This window comes from Pinus tabuliformis, chromosome 4_1 (assembly GCF_031772625.1).
Source record: "Pinus tabuliformis cultivar Carrire ecotype Pingquan chromosome 4_1, CPIR1, whole genome shotgun sequence".
Lineage (NCBI taxonomy): Eukaryota > Viridiplantae > Streptophyta > Pinopsida > Pinales > Pinaceae > Pinus > Pinus tabuliformis.
In genome coordinates this window covers 587770820-587789045 of record NC_142303.1, presented here as the reverse complement: position 1 = coordinate 587789045, position 18226 = coordinate 587770820, and the positions used below count along the sequence as shown (strand labels likewise).

At 38.1% G+C, this 18226-nt stretch overlaps 1 protein-coding gene and 1 pseudogene across 1 annotated transcript; both read left to right on the top strand.

Annotated features, from left to right (window-relative positions):
* Positions 1 to 3706: 3706 nt before the first annotated feature.
* Positions 3707 to 5881, top strand: LOC149177332 (12-oxophytodienoate reductase 1-like). The gene is made up of 3 exons (XM_089420094.1): positions 3707 to 4390; positions 4682 to 4861; positions 5061 to 5881. Exons 1-3 carry the CDS (start codon positions 4225 to 4227, stop codon positions 5276 to 5278), a joined length of 564 nt encoding a protein of 187 aa, XP_089276220.1. The 5' UTR covers positions 3707 to 4224; the 3' UTR covers positions 5279 to 5881.
* Positions 5303 to 5644, top strand: LOC149177333 (12-oxophytodienoate reductase 1 pseudogene; annotated as a pseudogene).
* Positions 5882 to 18226: the final 12345 nt, after the last annotated feature.

The following is an 18226-nucleotide window of genomic DNA, read 5'->3' as shown; positions in this document are numbered from 1 at the left end:
CCAAGGTGTAAGAGTTTTTCTTGTTCTCTTATTAAGGAATCACAAAAGGAGTCAAAGGAAGGGGCCTTGTAGTCTTTTCCTTGACAAATGAAAGCTTCCCTTGTAGAATGGAAAGTGGAAACAAATACAGAGTAGGCTGGTCCCAACTTAGTAAGGATGGAATAAATAAGGTTACCATCTTCTTTCTTAACTTTAACACCTTCCAAGAGATATCTAAGGGTCTTGAATTTGGACAAAAAATCTTCAATGCAAGAAAAATTATTAGGATCCAAAGTAAGCAACTCATTTTCAAGTTGATGGGCTCTAATTTCATTTTTAATCCCAAAAACTTTAGCGAGTTTTTCTAATGCTTCATGAGGAGTCCAAGGTCTGCAATGTGGAATCTAAGATCAGGAGAAATAGACATCCCTATTAAACCACGTGCTTGATCTTGTCTATTTTCCCATTTTGCAACATTGTCTTCATCTTTTGGTTTCTTCTCTTGGTCTGTGGCTATTCTGAAGAGACCTTTACTTCTAAGTAAATCTTCCATGTAGGCTACCCATTGGAAGTATTAGTGCTGTCAAGAATAACTTGGCATGGACTTTCCATTTTAAAAAAAACTGAAGCTAAAGATGCTGAAAGTAAGTGTTCCAATGGATAGATCTCGAAAAAATAGGCGGTTTTAAAAAAAACGGCTCTGAAAAAAGCTTCCGGATGAAGAAGTTATGGCTTTTTGAAAAAAAATTGTTGAAGTTGCCGACAAAGTGCGCGAATGTGCGGGAATGAAAAAATCCGCTCCCACAAAATGGAGACTTGAACCCAAGACCTCTACTCTCTTAAAATAGCTTTGAACCAATTGATCTATACAAAAAATTTGAGAGAGAGAGAGAGAGGGGGGCCTTGGTTTGCGTGCTTGCCTTGAAAAAGCTCTTTTTCCCTACAAAACACAAAACACAAAACCCAACACGAATATGCAAAGAAAAACGAACATTGCGGCTCGAAGTTAGCTTTAGCCAAAAAATTAGAAATTTTAAAAAAAATCTCAAAGTTAGCTTTAGCCGAAAAACTAAATATTTTTCTCAATGTTTCTGATTTTCCGAGATCACATTAAGGTGCAGGGAAAAGAGCATACGTATGAGAAAAATCATTCCTTTCTGTTTCTGATTTGCCCAGATCGCACAGAGTCGCAAGGCAAAGAGCATACGCAGAAATGAAAGGTATAGATCCGCTTAAAAAAAAAGCTAAATAAACTGAGACCGAAATAAGCAGAGAGAAAATAACAGTAAACTGCAAAAAAAACATTGTATACCTCCCGATCTGAAAAATGACGCAGCTAGGGCTACCGGAAACCTTTTCGCGTGAAACGAAAAGGGTTCCTCACTGGAACAGATGCTCCGAACGCAACAGAGCAGTCCTCTCGGCCCGAAAGCAGTTAGAAACAGCAGATCTAGGAAACGACGGCCGCATGCAGTTCTACTGGCTTCAGATTTGGATCACCAACGGACGCGGCCCTCAAATAGCTCTGATACCATGTAGGAATTTACAGGGTAAGTTCCTCAGAAAGAACACCAAAAGGACACCGCTCGCAACCAGATCTCAAATCAATACACCAGTATTTTTGACGTGGTTAAAACCCTCAAAGTGCAAGGAGGGAAACAGTCTACGGCCTGTCCCAACGTGGGTACTACAGGCAATTTATTAATCAAAGAATGAAAATTTACATAAGCTTCTCTCATGCACGGATTACCCGAACAATGACCCTCCATGCGCTTTAAATAGAACTCATGGACCAATCGGGTGTCAAGCCACGGATCAAGTGTCGGTAATACCGAGGTGAGAGTGAACCGTCGGATCACTACATATCGTGACCGTCGGATTGTAAGTTACAAAATGTACAACGGTAAAGAAACACACTTTACCTAACTCTATACTAGACCAAGTTGAACTTAACTATATCCTATGTGTCGGAATATCCTAACATTAAGTAGGTATACTCTTGCATTAAAAACAAAATGGACAATATCTCTTATTAATTAGGTATACTCTTGCATTACAAATAAAATGGACCATATCTCTTATTAACTAAGTACTTGTATTCACACTATTAACAACTTTGTCAATTGGATGTTGCTCGGGTGTTAGGGAGAAATATTATCACCCTTCTCACTTGGATTTAATTGACACATGTGACATGTTGAACTCATTAAGTGTATCTTTACAACGACTTAGAACATTTTTGTGTAAAATTTCCATCAGAACTGAAAGACCAACTTTTGAAACATTCAATGCCAGTTTTTTTGGACTACATGATCCATTTTTTCCAAACTTTGTTTCTTGCACTTTTCTACAGTTATTATATATCCTCTAGATCAATATATATGTTTTGAAATCCGATGTTTTTTTTGAGTTTTTTTATGTATATATGAGTTTGTGGTGATTTCTCTTCTTTCATGTTTTGATTTTGGTTTATTCTCTCATAATTTGTTTATACTTCTTTTGGTTTTTGGAAATATATTTATGTGTTACCATCATATTAAAATTGTTCTTATTTCTTTCTCTAAAATGCATTATTCTACTTACATAGCGAAGATTTTCTCATATATACCAAATGTAATTTTATTATTTTTATATAAATAAAATTATATTATTTTTTTCCTGTAAAACAATTATGTACACTATAAAAAAAAATAAAAAATACTAAGCCTCATCGAATTCCTTTAAAAGTGCTTTAAGAATATTGGTTTTGCACTGAAGTGTATGATAAACACCTTGAAATGATTTATTTGATGCACAAAAATTATATGATTTGTGTTCTTATGGTTTAGAATGCTTGAATGGTGAACACCATTGCTTTACCAAAAAAATAACATTAAACCTCATAAAATTCCCTTAAAAATGTTTTAAGTGTTTTAAGAAATTTGGTTATGCATTAAAGCGTATAATAAACCTATTATGAATATAGTTTTATATTAAAAATGTTTTAATAAAATTGGTTACGGCATTAAAATATAATAAATATTTTAGGAATATATTTATATGATGTGAAGAAATTATATGAATTATGATTTGATGTATTTTAGTGTTTTAATGGTGATTTTAAAGAAGTCTAAACAATCTAGTTTTGATGATTAACTACATTTGTTGGTTCGAAATGTGTTGTAAAAAAATTTTACCTAAAGATTTTGCTTAATTCATTATGGATCACAGAATCCTAAATGCATAAAATTTATGAATTGGTTATATGATTTATGATTTTATATATTTTAGTGTTTTAATGGTGATTTTAAATAAATCTAAACAATTTAAGCATTGATTGTGTGGAGAGATGTATTTTACATCTTAGTATGAAGATGATATGTGATCTTTTTTGTGATCCATGAGGAATTGACATGTATTTTTTTCAAAATAAAAATTAAATAACCTTTAAATTAAAAAAATGTTAGTTATAATAGAAATAAAAATCAATATACATCTTTAGTTAGTTTTAATTATAAATATTATAAAATATCACTAATCTTATTCTTACTCTGGTCATTTTTTAAAGTATATTTAAAGGTGGATTCATTTGAAATCTAGCAAAATTTGATTTTTAGGCTAATAGGCCTTCCTTTGGAACAGACTTTCGTCGTTCCTTTGTCTCTCGTGCTGACACGTGGACAGTCGTCCCTTCGTCGTCCTTTTCTTTCAGATGTTGACACCTGGCGTGTACATTTAGCAGGCATTCAACATCTTCTTCAATTAATTGTCATGGTCTTAACCGAGAATTTTGCCGCTGGTGCGAGTTCTAAACCTCAACTGAAAACTGTTATGCCAACGCCTCTCTCCATAATGATGGTGGGCTCGAATCTTCACCCACTGCATGAAGCCGGCAGAAATATCCGCAAATTTGTTACAAATTCCTGTAATTCCTGAACAAATCGTTACAAATTACTCCTGCTTTCTTCGACCATATTTGTCTGTTTTGTGCTCTGCAGGTTCTCTTCCACGCCCTCTGCAATAATGTTTTTGTGTTTTTGAAAACGAGCATTGACTCGGGCTGTAGAGTTTGAGGTATTGTGGATTAGGGTTCACGGCAGTGGATCAGATTGCCTATTATTTATGATGTTCTTCGTATTGAGCTGTGGATAGCGGTGAACAGGTCTCATGAGCTGTCGTTGTGTAAAGAACAGTGCATCGAGCTCTAGAATTTGAGGCTTGGTTTATTAGGGTTTGAAGCAGTGGAACAGATTCCAACGATTCCAAATGATGATGACCATGATGAGGTGTGTAACTAACAGGTACCCAGATGCGCCTGGAATTTGGACCGAGGAGCAGGTGCAAGCCTGGAAACCCATTGTCAATGGCGTCCATGAGAAAGGGGGCATTTTCTTCTGTCAGATTTGGCACACTGGAAGGGCTTCCCATGTGGGTAAGTATCTATGCTCTGCATTACATTGCTATCCATTAATTCCTTTCATGTACCCACTTGACAGATCTGTGTGGAGTGAGTTCTGTTGATTTGTTTCCAAAGCATGATTCCCACTATATTAATAATAGCACTGTATGTTGGGGTTCATTTGGCCATGGCATCTCATAATGAAAATTGGGTAGCGACAACTCTTAATTCTTGCCCTAATAAATTTGCATTAGATCAGTTTTTTTGAACAATTGTTGTCAGTTTCTTTGAATAGAAATGGCTGAGTGGGTCTATGAAATGCAGATTATCAACCCAATGGCCAGGCTCCCATTTCATCAACAGATAGAAAAATATCGGGACAGATTTTGTTACCCAACGGCAAAGATGTTGCAAATTATTCCACTCCTCGAGCTCTAAAAACAGAGGAGATTCCTCGGATTATTAATGACTTTCGTCTTGCTGCCAGAAATGCTATTAAAGCAGGTGAATGTTCTTTAATAAATCGCAAATTTGGCATTTAGATATTTGCACACATAGTACACAGGCTGTAGGAAAAATCTTTACCCAAGAAAGAATTCGAATATTTTCTTAATAGGTCACAGGGCTGTTTTCTTCCTCGGAAGGCAAATAAATAGGGAAGTGTGGTATTTTTCCATTCATAGTTTTGATGACATTGTGGCAGGTTTTGATGGTGTGGAAATTCATGGTGCTCATGGATACCTTCTTGATCAATTTATGAAAGACAACATTAATAACAGAGCAGATCAGTATGGTGGGACACTTGAGAACCGGTGCAGGTTTCCTCTGGAGGTTGTTGAAGCAGTGGCAAATGAAATTGGAGCAGAGCGAGTGGGAATACGGCTCTCTCCATTTGCACAATATCTAGAATCCAGTGACTAAGATCCTGAGGCGCTGGTGCTTTACATGGCTGAAGCCTTAAATAAATACAATATCCTGTATGCCCACTATGTAGAGCCCAGACTGGTAACTTCATTTGAACCTGTTGCAACAAACAAGAGTCTGCTTCCAATGAGGAAGGCGTTCAAGGGGTCATTCTTGGTTGCAGGGGGTTATGACAGAGAAGATGGAAATGCAGCAATTGCAAGCAGCAAGGCTGATCTTGTAGTTTACGGTCGAATTTTTCTGGCCAACCCAGATTTGCCTAGAAGATTCGAGTTAAATGCCCCTCTCAACAAATACAACAGGAACACTTTTTACATACCTGATCCTGTAGTTGGCTACACAGACTATCCATTCCTGGAGTGAACTGTCCATGGATATAAACTTCAATCACATCCTCCAAAAGAAACCCCACCCTCATTGCTATTATTTAGGTTAGAGAGGGGCTCTTCAATACAATTCTGAAAACCCATCTGTATTTTCAGTACTGGTTTCCTTCTCATTCATGTGGTATATTGATATCTACCTTCAGTAGTTATTTGTAGATGAAGATATTTAGCTATTGTACTTTTATTATTTTAAATAAATATTTTTGATACAAAATTTGTAAGTGTTTATTATTTGTTTCTTTCATATTGAAATCTATATTGAGTAATGTTGTTCTAATATGGAGGGTTTTTAGTTATTGTTTTTTTTCAAATAAATTAGGTTGATATAAAATTTTCCAGTAGTTGTTGCAAACTTTTCATCTCAAAATCAAAATGTGAATATCTAATAAGCATCAAATTCAAATTATACAGGGAGAGATTTAAATCAAAATGTGAATATCCAGTAAACATCAAATTCAAATTATACCTGGATAGATTTGAATAGCTATATACTTTATCCATTAAAAAAATCATATAAATAATATTAGTACCAAACTCTGTTGTTTTGTTCTCGTTTTGTTAAGATCTATTTATGCAATTCATGGAATTACAGTGTTTAAATTTCTCTTCATAATTTACAGTGGTTATATTCTCCACAGAGTTTTGTATGGCTGTGAATGTAATCAGTAAATAGGTTGGGCGTTTTCCTTTTCCTTGTAGTATACATATATGCATTTTGGTATTTTATGGCTAAACACTTGGTTTGAAATAGTTCTGCAACCAAATCTTGCATGTACGGCATGTAAATAATTCCATTTCTGAAATCACAAAGGAATCTTGTCTGTGCAACGAATATGCATACAGTTTTTAGACTAGATCAAGAGCCTACTACAGACCAATACCCTACTTTTACGTTCTACCATTTTAGTTTACACACGCATTAATCAAATCAGCTGAAGTATTCCCTCTGGCATTGGACAATTGTGGACTCTCAACAAGTTTCTGACCAGTCACAACAATATATCAGGGACTATCCTAGTGGAACTTACTAACTTATCCTCACTGTCGTGGCTTTCTCTTTATCACAATATGTTGCATGGGGAGCTTCCAAGAACGATAATATCATGGAAAGGTCTTTCTCAGCTTAACCTTGCCAACAACAAGATCACATGATCAATTACTGCGTCACTTGGGCTGTTGCCTGTTCTTAACAGCCTTAACCTCTCAAACAATTTGCTTTCAGGGGAAATACCCCTTGAATTAGATAACCTCAAGTTGAGCTTTCTTAATGTGTCTGGCAACCACTTGTCTGGCTCTGTCCCTGTTGGTTACAATAATCTGGCATATAGACATAGGGTATTGATTTCGGTTATTGTTGTGGCCATAGTAGTCTGCTTGATTGGTATAGGTTTCCTCCATAAGAGACACAAGATTTTCGTGCAGGTTAACACAAGTACAGAGTCTTGGAAACTCACATCCTTTCACATGGTTGACTTTGAAGTGTCAGACATTCTAAATGGATTGACAGAGTATCATGTTATTGGAAGTGGACATGCTGGCAAAGTCTACAAGGTGGCACTGGAAAATGGTAATATTGTTGCTGTGAAAAGGATCTGGAATAACGAGAACCCACGATCTGTCCAAGAAAAGAGATTTCAAGCAGAGATAGAGCTTCTAGGAAAGATTAGGCATACCAACGTTGTAAAGCTGCTTTGCTGCATCTCTGGTTCGGATTCTAAGTTGTCAGGCAAGAAATTGATTGTGGTGGACAGGTAAAAAAGAATAAACAGAGGGTTTTTATTTCCCTTTTTGAGGCTAGATCTTCAAGGTAAAGATGTTCAGTGCTGGGCTTCTCATGTCCATTTATACTTACTGCTCCTCTGTTCTAAAGAGATGATCAACTATTTGGTGAGTGATACTTCGGGCATCTGTAACTTTGTAATGTCTATCAAACTGCTTGAGGCGAACCTGGGACCTCTCTATGGCAGATCTCTGCACTATTGATGTGGACTAAGAGGAGAATATATGCAGGAAAACCCATCGTTTGCTTGACTGGCTGTAACTGTCAAAATGTGATATGATGGGTATCTACAATTTGTACAGTAAATAATGTTCTCAACGTGCATGCATGCAGGCCTAATCTGGAAAATGTCAGAGATCTATTACGTTCCAGCCATGTAAATAAATAGAAAGGATCTTTTATAGATTGAAGGATCAGTTCTCTGGTTTGAGTTTGACATGTTTTGGCCTTTGTGTCTGTGAAATGCATCTGGTGCTTTTACGTTCAGTGGGGGATGAAAGGATATGTGTAGCATTGTAAATAGGTAGATCATATAGCAAATTATGTACAGAATGATCAGTTTTCTTGCTGAATTTAACATGCTTTTAGCCATTTTGTTTCTGAAACCAGAATGATTATTGCATTAAGGGCACTGGTTTTGTTACTGGTAAGCTCAGTATTGTTATCCCAGCATGGGATTAATGGTGTGTATGTTCACTACAATACAACAGCTGGGCCTGTGGAAGGCAAGCTTAATGTGCATTTGGTCCCCCATACACACGACGACGTGGGGTGGCTTAAGACCGTTGATCAGTACTACGTAGGCTCCAATGACAGTCTTCAGGTCTTATTAATTCCTCTATTCAAATATCAAGCCTTATTCTACATTAAAACAGTCCTTCTGCAAGTTCATGTAGATCTCATCTTTGATATTCTCAAATGTTCAGATTCATGTATCCCTCTTTACCACTTGTAAGGTTGCCTTAGCACTGATTATGTGGCATGAAAAACAGCTGTACTGCAAATTGCTATGCAGTGGCATACTGTAAGAATTCATTGTAACCGCTGAGTTTTTGCGGCACTACTCTACGGCTGTTAACATCATAACACAGTTGACATATCTCGCTGCTTGCAACTATGTTGACATAGGGGAATGAGGGAGAAGTTTCCTGTCACATCCTTTACATATGTTATGTCAAGAAAAGGGAAATGTATGTTTATAAACCATCTTCCCATCATCGCGATGAAGCCATTGGAAGGATTCCTTCTCACTTATTCCAAGCCCTATCATTCCAAAATCTATCTTTCATCCATCAGCTCTGTATATATTTTACTCCCATACTCCTAAAATTGTGACCATCATGTAATCTACCCAGAAAGTTTTTGATTTGCAATTGAATCTGATACCTATCTTACTTACAAAAAATTAGTAATGGTTTAGAATGAATATGGAGACTGTATCCTCACAAAGGGAGTACTATCTGAGAAAGAAGTGATCTTAACAAAGGGAATGATACTGACTTGAATATTTTGTAATTGTGACCATTGACAGACCATTGGTTAAGGTAATTGTAAAAAACACAAGTTATCAATTGGTCCATAAATGGTATTACCGACCTTTTTAAATTTGTTTGGAAGATCCTATGTCTTATATTCTATGATGGAATTACCTTGTCGTTCATATACCATCACACAGTGGAAACTGTTAAATTAATTAATATGCTTCCATAGTATTTAATACAACTGAAAAGCCTAAATCCAGTTTCATATATCTCACATTTACTCAGGTAAGCGTGAATATCCAATTCAATTTATTAAGAACAGGGCATGGTAAACTCATACATGAACACTTAAACAACTTGAGATTTCTATGATAATATATGTGTAACCAGAATTCCTTCCTGCTTTTTAGTCCGCACAAGATATTCTCGTTATTTGCTTAAATGCAAATATTTCTATTAAGTTGCTATTAGCAATTGTAATGAATTTCTGCTATATCTTCTAAAAAGCCTGGCTTCCAATTACAAAAGTAGTTCAAGTTTGCTATTTAAATTTTGTATTAAATTGGATTCCGAAACTTGTTAAACAATATTTGCAAATTCCCTGATTTATAATTCAAATATCCCCATGGTCTTAAGTTAAATTAATGAAATGGTCTCACTAAGAGTTATTCTATTGTTAAGCAACAAAGGCGGATCATGAAGTGTAATTGTCTGTTGAATATCTCACTGCTTGCAACTATGTTGACATAGGGGAATGAGGGAGAAGTTTCCTGTCACATCCTTTACAGATGTTATGTCAAGAAGACGGAAATGTATGTTTATAAACCATCTTCCCATTATCGCGATGAAGCCCTTGGAAGGATTATTTCTCACTTATTCCAAGCCCTATCATTCCAAAATCTATCTTTCATCCATTAGCTCTGTATATATTTTATTCCCATACTCCTAAAATTATGAGCATCATGTAATCTACCCAGAAAGTTTTTGATTTGCAACTGAGTCTGATACCTATGTTACTTACAGAAAATTAGTAATGGTTTAGGATGAAGATGGAGACTGTATCCTCACAAAGGGAGTACTATCTGAGAAAGAAAGTGATCTTAACAAAGGGGATGATACTGACTTGAATATTTTGTAATTGTGACCATGGACAGACCACTGGTTAAGGTAATTGTAAAAAACACAAGTTATCAATTGGTTCATAAATAGTATTACCGACCTTTTTAAATTTGTTTGGAAGATCCTATGTCTTATATTCTATGATGGAATTACCTTGTCGTTAGTATACCATCACACAATGGAAGCTATTAAATTAATTAATATGTTTCCATAGTATTTAATAGAACTGAAAAGCCTAAATGTGGTAAGAGATAATAGTTATTCATTGTTGGGATTTAATAATTTTTCCTCTAATTGTTATAATCATATCGGTAACTGTGATTTGCTTTTAATCCTTAATACACAAATTAATACATTTTTAAACATTTAAGCAATCCTGCCTGAATTGTTTACTGGTGGTATTATTTTGCAAAGGTGATGTTTTATTTGTATTTGAGGTGGATGCATTTTGATTGTTTTAATATTGTGAATTATATGTCGTCTTAATTCTAGCAATGACTTAAGATCTCAAATCTCGTGTTTACTTTACAAACTTCATCTTATCTTTTAAGCATTTTTATTGCTCATCCAGACTTCAAGACCCAAACAATAGTGTAATTAGAAGGCCTTTAGCTAGCTCAAATTGCTCATCCATTAGGCTTGAACCAACACCTCTTCTAGAAAAATTCAACAATTCTAATTTAATAATCCTATCGGCCTCTCTTTGTACCTTTTGGGACAATTGCTAGTAAGTTATGTAATTTACATAACCCAAGTTTCAAAACGAGATTGTTAAGATATTGTATCCACTTATCCATCCAAAAATATAATTTAAAGAATATATGTATATGTATATATATATATATATATATATAACTTATTTGAATTGTGACTATATACTTTATAATGTTTTAATGATGATTTCAAAAAAACTTATATGAATTATGAGGATATACTTTATATGTTTTAATAGTGATTCAAAAGATGACTCATTATTTTTAAATTTATTATTTATATTTTTTCAATAAAATTGTAATTTGTATTATTTTAAAATGCATACAAATTGTCAAATCACAACAAAACATAATTACTATATTATTTGCTTTACAAAATTATTAAAAAAAATAACAATAAATACTAAAATTTTTATGTTGCGCTGTGAAGATTAGTTCAATTGGTCGATTCTTGTAATTAAAACATTTTTACCATTGAAAGATCACAAAGTTCAATTCTCTTGACACTCTCATGGTTCATTTCTCTCGAAAAATTCTCCATAAACATAATAATCACCACATATTTTTATTTTTATTTATTTTTATCTATCTTCAAATAACAAATTTCACAATTAAAATAAAATAAATTAACAATTGCCTATAAAACTAAAACCCAAAAAGAATGCCCATCCTTTTAAACAATTCCCACTCCACACTTTGGCTTCATTTATCCTCACAGAAAAACAATATCTACCTTTTAAAGAAATATTATAAACAAAATAAAAACAAAGTGAAATTGTATATTTATATAAAGGGCATAGGGTGAAGATGCATACTTTTCCCTTTGTACTTAGGTTCATAAAACTAGGTAAAGAAAATGTACATGTTTATACACCAAAAGCACATTATACTAAAATAAAAATGAATTCCATATTTTCTAAAAATATGCATAGAAAATTCTAGAGTTAAAAAAGCATAAATTAACAATCACCAATAAAACTAAAACTAAAACCCAAGTAAAAAAGCCTTACATTAACCAACATAAATAGGCACATCTTTTTAAACAATTTTGTTATCCCCTACTCATGAAAACCTTATCACTCCATACTTTGGCTTCATTTATCTTCAAAGAAAAACAATATCTACATGGTGAAAGTTTCATAAAACAAAGAAAATGTACATGTTAATAGACCAAAAGCACATTATATTATCGCAATAGTTTTGGCCACAGTCTAAATTGTAGAATGTGAAATTAAAACCAAGGAATTCAAATAATAAAAAAATAACAATAATTCTAATTCTCTTCCAACAATACGATTAAATAATAGGATGTGGGATAAACTAGCATTTGCACCTTATGTTGCAAAGGAAACGCTCTAAGGCATAGAGTGGGGAAGAATAGCATAGAGTGAGCAAGAATAGATAATCAAATCCGTCAAAATTAAGATTAAATTGATCTATTAATTTTTCATTTATATACACTGAAATCGTATGTAGCCTGGGATAAGAATCTCAAGTTGTCATTGAGATAAATAAATCTCTATAATACATATTCAATATATATATATATATATATATATATATATATATATATATATATTTTTTTTCCCCTGGAAAAATCAGTATATTTCATTGATAATCAGATTTACATGAGAGTCAGTTTTGACATGATGTTCAGTTCCATTCTTATATTGCACTACCACGCAGGGTATGCTTGTCAGTGTACTATCAGTGAGTTTTTGTCATCAAAAATTTCTATATAAGTTACAAAAAATAACAGTCTATGTCTGTTTTCTGTCTACTAAATATAATATATCAGCTAAGATGCTGCACGCTGATCCAGAGTTGGGTACTCTGGATCTATATAAGGCCGGTGGTAAAAAGTCTGCTCCTGAAGATTGTTGATTTCTTTTATTTCCCATGTGCCTCTGTCCATCAGCGCTGCCTCCTTGGAAAGCTTGTCGGCACTCCTATTATGCTCCCTGTAAATGTGAGAGATGGATATATGGTTAAATGCTAATTTGAGATCAAGTGCATCATGTAAGATAGTGCTGAGTGAGTGCATGTGACACAATGCATTGCCATTTATCCAACTAATGATGAGCTGTGAATCCCCATAGATGTTGATATTAGCACAATGGTGTCTCAGTGCGAAATGGAGAAGGTGGCGTAGGGTGATGAGCTCGGCGAAATTGTTTGTCCCAGCTCCTAGGCCGGCTTTGATTCTGAACTGATGATGTTCATTTATGTGGAGGATAAATCCTCCACCACAGCTGTTTGTGTTAGCAGCGCCATCGAAAAATGCCCAAGGCATTGTGGAGTCAATGGGAGGTGGCGGACCAGGCATGCGAGTTCGATTAGGAGGTGGATCGGGCAGTTCTGTAATCGCAGCAATGATGTGTGCCTCCAACAAGGGCCAGAGAATGGGCTTGTTTTCAAAGATGCAAATGTTACGAGATTTCCATATTGCCCAATTAACAATGATGGGCAGGTTTATCAGTTTCGTCCCACAGTTGTTCTTAGTCCATTCCGTCCATGCCTGTATCACATCCGGACCAGTCCATTCGCCTGCATATTGTATGTGTGTCTTAATGTTGCTCCAAACGGATTTAGATGCCTGACACTGTAAAAATAAATGGTCAATGGTTTCCGATTCGGCTTTACACAATACGCACCAGCTGGGTCCATGAAACCCCCGTTTCATGAGCTGGTCACCTGTGGGGATTTTATTCCGCAATATGCACCAGTTGAACAATCTAGATCGAGGAGATGCGGATAATTTCCAGATGTTCTGCCACCAGCTAGCACAGTCGGGTTGTTTTTTGCCCTCAATTAGGTGTAAATATCCTTCCTTGGGTGTATAAACACCGTGTTCTGCTATGTGCCAAATAAGTTCATCAGTGCCCTCTGTGATATGAATATGCGCTTCCAATAAAGCCTCTCTGTATTTGCCCCACGTCTCATGCCATCTCTGAGGGATATTCAATTGAATTGCGGATTTCCATGCCTGTTGGAACATATCTGAACGATCCGGATCCGCGATCTGTGCTAAGACCTTAATGTTGTGGGTCGAGAGGAAGTCGATGAGATCTTGAGGGAGCAAGTGTCGACCACCACATCCGGACCAAGGATCAAGCCCGATTCTGACTTTGGTACCAGCTTTGATTCGCCATACCAAGTTATCTCTGATGAGAGGGAGTGAGTGAAGAAGAGCCTTCCAAACCGAGGATATGCCAGTTTTATTCCAATTCGGAAGTCTAGCCCAGTCAAGTATGGTTAGAGGCCAAATGTATTTGTGGTATGAGATCGAGGACCATAGACTTTGAGAAGTCAGTAGCGCCCATCCCATCTTTCCAGCTAGAGCCTTTGCAAATGACGGGAGTTCCTTTAAACCCCAGCCGCCCCATTTTTTTGGTATAGCAATCTTGTGCCACCCAATCCAAGCAAAAGTACGTTTGTCTTGGCTCCCAGCCCATAGATATCTGTTACAGAGTTGCTGCAATTTTGCTAGGATGTTACGGGGGATCCATGCCATAGCCATCCAAAATACAGGGGTAGCTTCGAGGACAGATTTTATGAGAATTAATCTTCCCGCCCTAGAGAGGTATCTGTGGCTCCAGCATGACAGCCTCTTCTCGATCTTAGATACTAACCAAACCCAATCCGCTATTTTTTGACAGGTCGGCTTAAGCCAATATCCCAAGTATTTGAGCCCCCGATCCAGTGGCTGAGTACTGTAAGGGAAAGCCGTTCTAGCGATGTGTGATTCATTTACAGAAGTGCCTGTCATAGTGATAGAGGATTTTGCATCGTTTACTACCATACCCGTGGCCTTGGAGAAGAGAGATAAGATGCGAGCGAATGCAGTAGAATCATGTATGCTGCCATCCAGCAATATAAGGACATCATCTACAAATAGGAGATGGGTGAGGTAGCAAATATCTATTATTTTAAGACCCCTGATGGCTCCTTCCCTTCTGGCCGAGATGAGAAGTCTGCTGAGTGCTTCAATGACCAAGAGGAAAAGTAAAGGCGAGAGAGGGCATCCCTGACGAAGCCCTCGTTCAGAATGGAAGAAATGGGAGGCGGATCCATTAATCAAGATGCTAAATGTGGGGGAGGTTATGCAGGCCATGGTCCAATTGATGAAAGGGATGGGAAAACCAGTATGGATGAGGATCATTTTGATATACAGCCAACTAACCCAGTCAAAAGCTTTGGACAGGTCGATCTTCAGCAGAATGCATCGGAGGCGTTTGGTCCAAATGGAGTGAATAGCCTCTTGAGCCGAGCCAATGGCTTCATGGATTTGCCGGTTTTCTAAGAAAGCAAATTGTTGGGGAGATATATGCCGCAATAGAATGGGTTTAATCCGATTTGCAATGATCTTAGAAATGATCTTGTAGAGCACATTACAGAGGGAAATGGGGCGAAATTCATCAAATGAGGAAGGATGATCAGTTTTGGGAATAAGAGCAATGAAGGTGGTGTTGATGGCATGATATATGCTTCCAGTAGAACGGCTTTCTTCTACCACCTTAAGAATGTCCTCACCAAGAAGTTCAAAGAAAGCTGCATAGAACTCGATTGTCCAGCCGTCAGGGCCTGGGCTCTTCTCCTTTTTGAACCATTTAATCGTGCTTTCTAGTTCAGCCATCGTAACAGGAGCTTCTAGATCATCTACATCATCCACCTCAATAAACCAGGGGAAGTGACCAGCCACATTGATAATTTCTGCAAGATTTGTGCCTGCCGGATTTTTGTAAAGATTTCTGAAGTGAGATGTCCCCAGGTTCGAAAGTTTATTGAATGTATCTGCCATGCCTCCCTCAGGCAAAGGAAGATTCCAAATGGTGTTTGCCACCTTCCTCCCCTTCGCGAAATTGTGAAAGAATCTTGAGTTTTCATCTCCCGCTTTCAACCAGATGGCTCTACTGCGTAGCCTGAGTGATTCATCCCTCCCTTTTAGGATGATATTCTTTTGTTTCTCCAGATCCACTAGCTTATTCTTGTCCTCCTGGGATATGAATCCTAAGTTTCTTTCATCCAATAGATTGTCCAGGTCCAATTCGATCTTAGATAGGCACTCGTCCTCCCCTTTCTTTTTCTCCTTTGCCCAGTTGATCACTAGATGTTTTAATTCAGTGAGGTTTTTGACAAATCCCCTGGCAAAAGAAGGTTCTCTGTCGATGGGGTGTGCTTTCCAATATGAAGTGATCAATCCAGAGAAACTAGGGTCTAGAAGCCACTGATGGTTGAATTTGAAAGGGGCCTTGGGCTTCTGATGAGGCCCAAGGATTTCCATGGCAATAGGGTGATGATCTGATATGCCCCCAGTGCATACCCATTGTTTGTAAGATTGCAGCCGATGGATCAGGGGTCCTTTCATCAGAAATCGATCCAACCTTCTGGCTAGAGCTGCATCCCCCGTTCTTCTGTTACGCCATGTGGGCTGCTTCTTCTGAACAGGGATGTCAATGAGGTCATGCTGCTCAAGTAAACCACTGATGTAGTCTGTGATGGGATCTCTCTGAGCTGCCTCTCCCCATGATTCGGAGAATCCTATGGAAAAATTCAGATCCCCTCCTATAATGGTGTGTTCAGAAGCTAGGAGGTTTCTACTGAGAAGGTTTCTCCAATAGGGTTCCCTATGGTGACAGGGCCCGTAGATGTTAATGATCCTCAGAGGGCATCCAAGGTCACTGCAGAAGATATCAGCACCAAGAAACCCCTGTCCTCCCCATGAAGATTCCATTTTGATAGATATGGGGTTGTAGCCAAATGCCAGGCCTCCAGACCTGCCCATAGCATCCGAGGCAATATATTTCCATTTTGATCCGACCGTGGATAGTGCACGAACACAGTCTTCTGAGGAGCCAAGTGTTTCTTGAAGGAGGATGATGTCCGGGTTCTCGACTTCAAAAAGTCGTTTAAGGGCTAACATTTTTGGGGTGCTAGCCAGACCCCTACAGTTGAAAGAGATAATTTTCATGGGGGACCAGATTTAGGGGGGTAATCAGCTCTAAGGACCCCAGTAATGGTAGCTTGTCGCCCAACAGCAACTTCTGCGTTGGCATTTTTGATGGCTTTTGATAGGTTAGATTTGCGGCCACGGGAAGATGAGTATCCAGGTTCAAGAGGAACAATGCCCAAGCCCGCAGATGGGGGAGGCTCCGGACGATGCGCTCGGGGGCGGAGAGAGTAAGGATGAGATGATAAAGATTTTGAAGAGGGAGGCGAGGAGGGCGGAGAGGTGAAAGGAAGCGAGGGCGGACCAGTTGAAATTGAAGGAGGCGGGAGGGGGATATCACATTGAATCATAGTGCATGCAGTGGATGTGTAATGCGCATATGATAAATCAGATGTGATAGGGTAAGAGATAGGATGTGTACCCGGTGCATTTGCGGCCGCTGCAGCTGCCCGTGCTCTGGTCATCGGTGGTGACGACGCAGTTCTTTGATGAACGAGCTCAGGTGATGGCGGAATAGGAGCAGAATGTTGAAGAGACGATCGCGCTCCATTAGTGCGTCCCGAGGTCCTTGGAGGAATTGGAGCAGGTGTAGGGTCCCCTCCAGCTGATGGTCGAGACTGTTTTGGCATCCCTTCCTGGCCGATAATCAGAGGGCAATCCTTGTACACATGTCCTATTTGACGGCATTTGTTACATCTGAAGGGTACCCCTTCGTAGTCCAGAAGCTGAGCATTACTGAACTTCCCCCATCTCAGAGTCATCTTGCCCTCCAATCCTTCCCTAGTATCCAGATAAACCAGTATCCTCGCCATGATCTTTTTATTTGAATTCATGTAAGATCGATCATGATCTAAATAGGTCCCCAATGCATTCCCAATTTTGATAAATGCTTCCTCCGACCAATATTGAATCGGAAGCCCCGGCAGGCGGACCCAAATAGGACCCGCGCCTATTTGCTCACGCTCAGGATCGAAGAGGGGGCTCCATCGTTTCAGGAGTACAGGAGCTGATTCGATATGCCAATATTGCGCCAGGACTGTATTGGTGTGTTCTTCTTCAGCAAAATGAATTGAAAACCATCCCCTCGGAAGTTCAATAACCTCTGGCATGACTGTGAACATTTCTCCCCAGATTTCATTTGCCCAAGCCTTTAATCTTTCAGCCGAGAAAGATCGCCCACGAACGTGCCCTACCAAGGTCGTGCGAGCCAATGCCATGGATTCTTCAAAATTTGTTGGATCACCGAGTTGAACCGAGATATCCTTAGCCGTTTCCCTGACACACTTCGTTTTCTTCGATCTCGGGGCAGTAGGATGATCTGCAAGGGGGTGTGAGCCAGAAACCCTGGGAGAGCGGTTTAAAGCTTGAGGGATGAGGGCCGGCGTACTGAAGCTGCCCGAAGTTTTGATTACCGGCGAGACGAGAGGGGATTGTCTCAGATCCGAGGCCTCCGTAGAGGGGACAGGGGGGATCAAAGCAGGGGAGGTCCCTACAGAGGCGGCGGGGTGAAGTTCAT

Coding starts and splice junctions, on each gene's coding strand:
- LOC149177332 (XM_089420094.1), top strand. CDS start 4,225: ATGATGATGACCATGATGAGGTGTGTAACTAACAGGTACCCAGATGCG. Junction 4,391..4,681: donor TGGAAGGGCTTCCCATGTGG/GTAAGTATCTAT, acceptor TATGAAATGCAG/ATTATCAACCCAATGGCCAG. Junction 4,862..5,060: donor CAGAAATGCTATTAAAGCAG/GTGAATGTTCTT, acceptor ACATTGTGGCAG/GTTTTGATGGTGTGGAAATT.